This window comes from Pteropus alecto, unplaced genomic scaffold (genome assembly GCF_000325575.1).
Source record: "Pteropus alecto unplaced genomic scaffold, ASM32557v1 scaffold40, whole genome shotgun sequence".
NCBI lineage: Eukaryota > Metazoa > Chordata > Mammalia > Chiroptera > Pteropodidae > Pteropus > Pteropus alecto.
In genome coordinates, this window is record NW_006431919.1 from 9,263,048 (window position 1) to 9,273,855 (window position 10,808).

Here is a 10,808-nt window from a genome sequence, read left to right on the forward strand (position 1 = left end):
AAAATCTGTTATTAATGAGGGTAGCATAGCTTTCAAAGGATTTCATATCCTGCGTAATTTTGACTTGATCCTTATGCCAAGTTCTAACCTCATTTGTAGGTGCGCCTTCCTGCTTCAGGGCTTCGGGCTCCTGGTGAGCTGGGGCAGAACTAAGATCTGTGTCCCGCATCTCCTGAGGCCAGTGTTCTTCCCACTACTCTGTTCTTTTCTGAGACATCCTGTCTCATCTGGCTTTCAGGAGTGGGCAGATTGTGTGGGGGAAAGGGAGAACCTTGAGATCCAATTTTTGGCCTGTCTTCACCTTATTTGGGACAATTCATGTCATTACTGCTTTGCCCGATGTGTTTATCTGTTCCTCCTCTAGTGATACTCATGTAGGATTCTCACAACTACCCACCAGCTGGCCAGTGCTGGTGGCATGTGGCAGAGTCAGTGAGAGAGATCTAGTGTGCTGGCTCCAGGATGCTGCTGCAAACGGCCCCTCCAGTTCGGGTTTGGCAGCAGGGTAGTCAGAGGACCAGCTCAGTCTTCCATTCGCTAACCTGATTGTTGAGATGTTTTGGGGCATCTTTGCTAAGAAGCTACTCAAGTGAGGTGGCTGTGACTCTTAGGCTCAAAGATTTGTCACATCCATACCTAATCTGTAGGGATTTCACCTAAAATATAGGTAGCACCTTAAGGAGAAAGGGTTTGGCAGCCCTCCCTAACTTACCTTAAAGGACTAGAGATGGGCTACTCTTGCCCATAGTAGACCTAGCTTCTCTTGACAGCCTATTAAAATTCTGTCATCCATTCTTTTATTTCAACACTGTTTTGGGCTCTTACATTTTTGGCACTTACCACGTCTAGGGGTAAGAAGTCTATGTAATTCTTCTCCTCCCTGTGAAGTGAGATGAGACTTCCTCTGACTCGCCCTCATTTAACGGAAGCATGTGCCAGTATCTTCCAGATGGTGCTATTCTGGGATAAGCTTAATGAATAGGATTTAACATTGGTCTTACTCTTTAAGATGTCATTGTTTGGGCTCTGAGTTGCTCTGTCATGTAGGTCCATTCCTGGTGGAGCTGTGCTAAGACCTGACCTTAGAGTTTTCTGTTCTGAGAGCTGAAGGAACATGGGTATGTTTATTTAAAAATAAATATAAATAGCTTTAAAAAAGTGCTGCCTGTATCCTCTTGGTAGATACTCCAGACTGTGGGACATATAGTCTGTCAGCTAAAGCATGGGGTTTCTGGCATACCCATTTCTCTTAGCATGCGTATGTTCTTTCTGCCTCTTAACACTAGTTGTGGCCCTACAACCCTCAGAAGTATCTGTGACTCTGAGTTAAAGTTTAGTTTTCATATTTAGATGTGGTTTTCTTTGGCTTAGAGACAAAAAGTGACCCAAGTCTTTGTGAATGAGAGGGATATTAACCCCAATATGGCCATCACTGCAATACAATAAAAATGAAACACCTGTGTATATGAAAATTAAACTCTGGCACTGCGGGGTGAGGCGATGATTTGACAAGCCCAGAAACCTCCATAGTCTGAGAAATTGCATGGGTTGATACATTTCTTAGAATCTTGGAAACTTAGGGCCTAGTCGCACTGGGCCATAAGCTGTACAGACTCTGTATTATTCTGAGCTAAAACATTTGAGAACTTGATGCAATAAAAATGTAGCCTTTTTATAAAAACTCTTTGCAAGATGTGCTGCCTGGCAGCAGGAGAAAACTAGAGTTCGACTGGTTTCCAGTCTTTTTTTTGTCAAACTCCTTGGGGGCCAGCACTTCCTCTAAGGAAGTCAGGCCTGATGAGTAAAGAATAAGCATGACAAATTCCTTCCTCCATGAAGAGGAAGAGTCTTGGGTTAATTAGGCCACGATCAGGCAGCCTCCTCTGAGTCTATACAGATTTCCGCAGGCCCCTCATATGGTCAGTGAACTCTGGGATCGGAGGTGGCTGCCCTTGATCGAGTGTCTGCAGATGTCAGCCTGTCCTCTGGAGGACGCCCCGGAAGCCATTGCGCTGTTAGGCCCTAGACGAAGGTGATCTCCAGATGAGAGTTTAGCCGAGGAGTCCACTGAGCATGGGTCATCCCCCGTGTGGTCTCTGCTGCTTCTCTCTCCACGCAGCACCCTGTCCTCCTTGCACGTCTTCTCGGGAGAGCTGGAGCTCTTTGAGGTATCGGCTCTCAAGTCCTGTTCAGGGACAGGTGGCACTGGGCGGTGGGTGGGCTGAGCCTCTCCAGGGACAGGGGCAGCCATCTGTTTGCTTCTCCAGCTCTGGATTTCCAGGTCTCTTTTGTCCATGGGGAGTTTGTCAATTTTCTGAGCTTTTGAGATGAGAGATTTCCCATAAGTTCCTTGTAGAGATAGGAAAAAATACCTAGTGGGGGAATAAGAAATAACAGAATACAGTTATTTTTTGATTTTTGACTTCTTGAATTTCAGCATTAAAAGGGCCCTTAGAATCCAACTCCCCACTCAGGGCAAGCTCCTTTTTGCTACGTTCCTGATTGATGGCTATCAAATCTATGCCTGGGCACCTCTGGGATTTGGGAGTTCAATAACAACAATATATAACAGCTAACATTTATTATGTACCAGGACTGTATTAAGAGCTTTATGTATTATTAACTATTCTCCCAACAATCCTATGTGGCTGGTGCTTCTGTTTCTCCTGTGTTATACATGAGGAAACTGAGGCAGCGAGCGAATGATTTTCAGAGCCACACAGTGGTCGAGCTGTGGTCAGAACCAAGCCCTCTGGATCACGAGGCTTTCATGTACCATGTACAAGGGCAGTCCATTCTATTGCTATTCTCATTTAGGCAGATTTACTTTGCAATGTCAGCCCTTTGTGGAACTTAAGTAGTTTTTAAATACATGTTCTTAAATCTGTGGGTCATGCTGACTTCACAGCATCACTGTTATCACTATTTGCCAGATGAAGAAATAGGCACCAAGAGACGGGATGGGGTTTCCAAGTTCTCCTGAGAAGTTACTAGATCCTGCTGATGGTTAGCTCAGGGTTCCTATCCCCTGGCCAAGTGCATGTAGCTTGTATTGGACTCTGGAATTGGGAGTCTCTATCTGTGCCTGGAATCTTTTCCCCGTTCCAAGTTTAGGAAGGGAAGGAATGAGGTGGTGAATAAAACTGTGTGGTCTATGGAGAAAGCGTACCATCTTGTGAAACTCATGTCCTTTCTTTGGGTGTCAGTTTCTTTATCTAAAAAGTAATCCAGTTGGTTCAGAGGACATCTAAGATCTTTTCCAGAAATAATCCTTTTTAAATTTTTTATTTCTAAAGCCTTATAAGCAGAGAGGCTCCCATCCTTCCGCTATGCCCAAAAACTTCAGGGTGACCTCACAGTGGGCAAGGGGTTCCTGAAGATCACAGCGGACTCCATGGCACCAGATAAAAGTGCCCCCATTCTTTCTCATCGCACACAGGGAGGCGGTGCAGGTGGCCGTGTTCATGTTTCAGGAAAGACTCAACTGCTTGCCTGGAAACTGGAATTTTCTCAGTTTAAACCTTTCCCCCAAGCCACCAGTCTCCTTGTCCATTCATTTATTTCAACAAATACTCGTCAATTCCCTACAGTGGGCCAGGCCCTAAGGGATTAAGCTTAGAACAAGACAGAGTTCCTACCCTCATGAGGCACCTGAAGCAGAGGGAACAGCAGTGAGAATGCCAGACACCTGACCCAGCGTGAGACACCTCCCTTGAGGAAGAAACCAAAGGATGCATAGAAGGTAACCAGGCAAAGGAGGATGAAAACCAAACCCCCAGAACGATGGCTGAAATGGTGGAGAGTGAGGACAGGAGTGTGGGGAAACACGACGCAGAAGGGGTGGGCAGGGCCAGAGCACGAAAGGCCTGAACCACGCTTTGGTTTTGTGCCTTGGGAATCCGTTAAAGATTTATAAACAGATGACAGGATTATACTTTGATACAGTGGTAATGGATTACGGTAAAACCAAATAGACTATCGAAGTAATTTGGAATGAAAGGATGATAACTTGTCCGTGGTGGTGGCTGTAGAAATGGGAAATTGCAGATGGATTTGAGAAATATGTAGCAGATAGAATTGTCAGGACTTGGGGATAGGCTAGATGTGGGCATGAGGCGGTGGGCAGTATCCAGGATCACTCCCAGGGGTCTGCCTTGGTCTCAAGTGGAAAAACCTCTGCAAGAGACCCAAGGTTCTTGGATGGTGGTGGTGGTGGTGAATAAAGGGTGGATCATGAATTAAATTATAAATGTCTCCCAGTTTCTTTGGACTTACATGCCCATTGGAGGTGATTAATAGATAGCGAGAAAGGTGTATCTTAAGTTCAGAAGAGAGGTCTGGGCTGGGAAATTTGTGCTAGAGATTCATCTGTTAAAAATACTTCACAATAGTGGTGGCTATGTCTATGGAGAGACTATAAAGTTAGAAGGCAAAAGAACCTAAGACTCAAGGCTCGACATACACTGTGTCAAGGACATGAACCAGCAAAGAAAACTAAGGAGGAGAAAAACCAAGAGAGTGTTGGGTTACTGAGGTCACAGGGAGGCTGACTGTCCAAGGACTGGTGTCATCTATTGTAGCTGTTAAGATGCTCATTGTGTTTTCAAGTTAGTGTGTTAGTTTCTTTTTTTTCTTTTTTTTTTATACCTGTAAAACAATTTACATGTTCCTAGTTTAAGAGAATCTGTACAGTTCTTTTACATTGGTTTAATTAATTAGACCAAGATCAGAGAAGTCATGGTTAGTGGGCTAATTATCACAAGTTTGGTGAGTAAAATCCAGCTCCATTATGATAAAGGTAGCTTGCAACTTCAAGTGAACAAACACTTTTCTATAGCAAACATTCTATCATGTAGGTTTCTATAACAAACATTAATTTCTTCAAGGTTACAAGTCAGTAGTCTTAGGAACTATCAAAATAATCCTTTCTCAGAAGAAATCTCTTTGCTTTTCTTAGTAAACAGAATTAAACAGAAATCCAACTTTAAAATGATAATATAGAATAAGCAAAGATTTAACTTAAGTGCTATGGTAACTAACAAGTAAATATTTGCTTACTCTTCCCTGACTTGTCTCTGTTTAACAAGCTGTAATGTTGAATGCCTGTCTTTTCAAAGCACATATCAACAGTCTTTTTATACTTTCAAGGGTCTTCATCAAGCTGGTAGCTTTGGTTCCAATTGTGCTTTCTAGCCAAGGGTAAGACGAAGAATATGGTAATTTATTTCCATACCCCAAACAATACACAAAACAGAACTGAGGAGCTCAGCCCTTGGTCAGTCGTGATCACCATCATTTTTAGCCTCCAAAGTGTGGACAAAGCATTTAAGCCACATATCTGATGCCCCTCTCCATGAGGGTGCACTCCTCACGGTCTCTCCCAGGGTCCATCTCTCCGGGGTTGGGCTGAAGGGGTGTAGTGGGTTGGGCTGAAGGGGTGTAGTGGCTTGTGCTTGTTCCTAATGACTTCCCACTCTTCGCTCTCAGGGCCCTCTGTGAAAACTGTTGTATTATAGTCAGACACGTCTGAATTGTTCACTGGATTGCAGGCTTCTTGAGAGCAAGGGTCCTGTTTTATTCCTCTTTCTGTTCCTTTAACATCCATTGCTCTTTTATCTCTGAGTGCCGCCACTGTCCCTAGAACTAAGTGTTGGTTATAGAATGAGAAGGAGGATACCTTCTGTCTAGGAGTTAATGGTCAAAGGCAAACAGATAATTTATAACAAATGGGATCAAGGCAGTGACAGAGAGATACACCCAGGTGATGGAGCACACGGGAGAGGGGGGACCTGTTTCAGCCTCAGAAGGTAGGTGAAGGCATGGAAGGTTTGGAATAGGTCATGCCTGAAATAATGTCAAAGGGTCAGGAGGTCTGGTAACGGGAAGGATGTTCTTATTAGAAGTAACAGCACAAGCTACGGGAGAAAGGGCATGGGCCTTTCGGGAGGCACAGGAAGCTCGGTGGTGAGAAGCCCGAAGTTCGAGGCAGGGAGTGGGGCGATGAGGCTGTCGAGACCGGTGGCAGCCAAGCAGGGAGCCCACGCACACAGTGCACGTTTAGAACTCAGCCAACATGTGTGTTTGGCATCTTGTTATCTTCAGCCTCTAACCCTGCAGCGGAGGTCAGGGTTCTGAGGTGGCTTAGGAAGAGGACATGGAGACTAACCCAGGTTCAGCAACTTGCCAAATTTATTCAGGGAAGCGCTGTCTGCTGATTTTGGATTAAAAAAGTTGCAATGGCCTGTTTTTAATACAGCTTATAATGATAAAGTGGTTGCATTTTGGTATTCACAGTATTGAGATCGTGAGGATGTAGTGAGGCCAAGTCTTGTCTGTGGGAGGGTACATCATTGTCAGGTTCACCAATTACTCTGACTAGGTAGTATGCATGGAGAATAGAACACTGGCCACTGAGTTGGCCAAGCATCTCCTACGGGGATTTGTGATGGGCTTGTGGAGACAGATTCTGGTCCCTCTTGGGACTTGAGTTGTCACATGAGCAAGTGGGACTAGAACCACAGCTCTGCCTGACTTCTAGGTGATGGCAAAAACAAAATGAGGGGCTACATAGGAGAGTGTGTGTCAGGAGCGAGCTCCAAGGAAACACAACGTGCTGCTATTTTTCTAGAGAAGGCAAATGCAGAGGGTTTAGGCTGAAAATGTTAGAAATAGTCTGAGTGTGAATGATTTGTTTGGCTAGTGTGTTAACAAATTTGAGAAATATTAAGAAGGTGGCTATTTCATGCAAAATTTGCATTTCTGGGAAGAGTCTGAAGCTCTGGAATGCTGAACTTGATCTCTCCTGGAGGCAGTGATCGCGTGAGGCTGAAAAAGTCTTTTCTTCCCATGTACGTACTTTACCTGGTTTGCTGAGGTTGTTTGCCTGTCCCTGTGGGCACATGCGTGTGAGACTTGGGCTAATTAAGGACCATAGAATTATCACTCTCATTTTATAGATGTCATGACGAGGCCAGACCAAATTTGGTGACTTGGCTACTCTGTGGCTGACTTGGGACTAGCACCCTATCTTCGATACAACCACCTCAAGGATCTCAGTCAGGAGTCAGACTTCTGCCTCTTGGGTTAAGAAAATGGCTTAGTAAGGGGAGGTTGGTAGTTCTGGGAAGAAAACAGCCCTGTGCACAAACCTTGGGAGAAGAGCCGCGACTGGTGTGAGCAAGCAGACGAGGTAGAAAGTGGGGTCTGAAAGCTGGCCTTCCATCACCCAGTAGGGGTTGGCGGGACTGTTGCAGGTGACACAGGTGGCGTTGTACACTAGGGTTACCACAAAGTACATCAGGAAGCTGCCTGCGAGAACCAGCCCGTGGATGATGGTCTGGAAGGAAAGAAGGAAACGCTGTTGAAGGTCACGCTACTTGGGTAACTTTGTTTTAAGCTTTTTTTTTTTTTTTTTGGAAATGTAATAGACAAAAAATTACAAAAAAAATGTACAGTTTAATGGATCATTATAAAGCAAACCCCCATATTGTTGCTACCACTTAGCAATTGAACACACATACCCCCAAGAACCCTTAAATCTTCTGTCTCACCCTTGACTTTGAGGATAACTTCCAAGATACCTTTTGATAGGTTTTGCCACCTTTCTGTTTCTCTGTATAGACTTTTTAAAATGTTAGTAAATAGAATCATATTTTGTGATTTTTTTCCTCCTCAGTATTACGTTTGCGTAAATCCATTTTTTTCACATGTTCAGTGTCCTGTTGTCTAGTCTCGTTTTGTCCTGCCTGTTCGTGCTGTTTTCTTTCCCCATTCTTGTCCTCTTTTAAACTTGACTATTTTGTATTTTATTTCCCCCTTTACTAGTTTGAAAGTTACACATACCATTTCTAGCCTTTACCGATGACTCACTAAATGATAATAAGCGTTCTTAACTTACCACAGTCTGTTTCTAACTACTTTCGCCTCCTGAATTGTACAAGGGCTTTTGAGCACTTGACTCTGTTTACTTCCCTCCTGACATATTGTTACTGTATATTTAATTCCCTCAGTTTTTTAAACCACACAAGTCATTATTATAGTTTAATATGGTCAATATTCATTAAAATTTACTAACATCTACTAAAATTTACCACTCTCTATGTCTTAATTCCTTCTTGCGTCTGGGACCTTCCACCTGAGATGTCTTCTTCCCTTTTGCTTTAAGCATATCCTTTATAATTGCCTTTCGTGGGAGTCTGCTGGTGATTTATTCTCTGATACTTTATTTCATTCTCATTCTTGAAAGATATTTTTGATGGATATAGAATTCTTGTTTGGCAGTTATTTTCTTTCAGCCCATTTAAAGTACCATTTCACTGTCTTCTGGCTTCTGTTGTTGCTATTGAGAAGTTAGCAGTTCTTTACCTGTTGTTCTTTCTCAAAACCTGGCTGCTTTTATGAGGTTTATTTTGTCTTTAGTGTTCTATAGTTTCCTTATGATAAATATGGATTTCTTTTTATCTTGCTTAGGTTTTACTGACTTTTTTGAAACTGTGGATTGATATATTTCATCACTTCTGCAAAATTCTCAAGTCACTATCTTTTAAAATATTCCCTGTCTCATTTCCTTCTGAGTCTGATCATATATATGTTAGCTCTTTTAAGATACCACTCTATTTTCTATATATTTAATGCCTCTTCTATAATTTTCATTATTTTTCTTGTTTTACATTTTGAATAATTTGACCAATTCACTAATTCTCTTCAGCTGTGCCTAATTTGCAGTTAGACCAGCCATAGACACAAACTATAGTTGTTGTATTTTTTATTTCTAAATGTGTTTTTTTTGGTCTCTTTTCCAGTCTTCCAGGTTGCTTTATATAGTTCACCACTCTAGATAGTTTAAAGCTTATTCTTTATTTCTTTGAACATAGTAAATATAGTTTTCCTATAATTTATATTTGATAATATCTACGCTTGAAATATTTGTTTCTGATGTTTGTTTATTTCGGTCCCCACTAATGAGTTCTTGTTTCCTTGAAAGCTTGTTTATTTTTGAGTATGTGATGCTCATTGCCTTTGAAAAGTTTGTGGGGACAATTTGAGATTTAGGATGAGATACCTTTGTCTTGAGTTTGGCTCACACAGCTGATATGAGCCTGGGCTGCAAATCTGTATGAGGCCAACCTGTGTTGTCCTTCATACTCATTGTCCCTGCCCTGTTCAGCACAGAGGGAATGATCTATCTGCAGCCCTTGCTAGGGAGGCTGTACAGGCAGGTCCATTTTTGTGCTTCCCTTTACCCTGAAGCTCAAGCCTTTGGGGATCCTAATTTATTGTGGTCTCTTAATAGATTCCCGCCTTGGGTGCCTGAGTTTTGATTTCTAAACTTTATGCTCAGTCAAGTCTGCCAAAAACAAAGTTCGTTTTGTGCAAGGTTGCAAACAACCTCAAGGAAACGGAGGCTTTGGCTTAGTTTACTTCTCTAGAATCTCCTTTTTCCATAGGTTTTTGTTTTACTACTATCCTGTCAACTTGTTTATGCTTTTAAGGCGGGTTTTTAAAAAAACTTTTTAGTTGTTTTCAGTGAGAGAGGTGATCTGAATAATCCAGCCCTTGTTCCAGAAGAAAGCAATTAACTAAGTTTTTAAAAATTGCTTTTGCGGGGACTGTGAAAACTGACACAGCCATTAAAATTCATGTTAGGTTTCCACCAAGGGAAGGAACAGACTCTCCCGAAGCTTCAGACATTTTCAAAAAGGAAATACATTTTTTAATAACAATTCTAGTAGTTGACTCCTTTCCCAAGAGCACCAGAAATCACTGGAAACTATGGGGAGACCTAATCTAGAGATGCTTTAGGTGGATTAATCATGCTGAATGGTGAGTGAAAGGAATAGCTTCTCTCTTTCAAAGCAGATGGACTCAGTGCTTTGGGAAAATGGGCTTAGCAACCAATCAGAGGATATAGAGTCTTTTTTAGTGTCATCACCTATTTACTATCCAATCAAGGCCTGATTATATTTTGAAGAGCATTTTGAAAGGTTAAAAGAATATCTAATGGTTAAGAGGATCATGGAGGGCAGAGTTCCTCTTGGGAAATATCTTGGACTAGTTTTTTAAAAATGTAAGTTGTTGTGAAATGTTTCAAGCATACAGACAAGGAACCTCATATACCCAACATCCAGCTTTATTAATTTTAACTTGATGTAATATTTGCCCCAGAATTTTATTAAAATATTAGTCTTATAGAAACAAAGTACCCATGTATCCCTTGTAAATGCTTTCTCCTTAATCTTGGACATAAATTCAGTATTCATTATTTGTATGCATATTTTATGCAAACACATTTATGTAGCCATGTTTATGGATGCTTTTACATTTTATCATGTACATTTATCCTCTTTTTAAACTAGACATGCTTTGTGGTTTTATCTATGTTGATAGATATAACTCTATTCATTTTAACTGTCCTATAGTATAAATATGCCACATTTTATTTTCCTGTTGATAAACATTCAGGTTCCATTTTTTTTGCTATTAAGGACAATGGTATAATAAACACTCTTGTACAAACCTCCCTATACACATGCAAGACTATCCCCAGGGTGCATGCTTAGAAGTGGAATTGCAACACGGCATATAAGCACTAGAACTCCTCTAGCTAGTTTCCGATTCCTTTCCAGAGTGGTGATGTCAAGTCACCGTCTACTAACAGGGTATGGAAGTTCCTTGGTTGGGCTTTATTGTCTTTCACACAGTGCTTAGTTGCTTTGCCAATTTATTTAGAATTTTTACGTCTATGTTCACTTAGATTGTCTATAGAGATTGGTTTATAATATCTTTTCTCAAACTGTCCATGCTGATTT

General features: G+C 41.7%; 1 protein-coding gene across 1 annotated transcript in view; it reads right to left on the minus strand.

Moving 5' to 3' along the window:
• Window positions 1-1,912: 1,912 nt before the first annotated feature.
• The window catches only part of ATP10B (ATPase phospholipid transporting 10B (putative)), an 86,397-nt gene continuing 77,501 nt past the window's right edge, over window positions 1,913-10,808 (minus strand). The window contains exons 21-22 of the mRNA XM_006906481.1: window positions 7,149-7,336; window positions 1,913-2,372 (exon numbers count right to left, since the gene is read on the minus strand). Coding sequence (XP_006906543.1) covers window positions 1,913-2,372; window positions 7,149-7,336 — 648 coding nt within the window. The remainder of the gene's footprint in view (window positions 2,373-7,148; window positions 7,337-10,808) is intronic.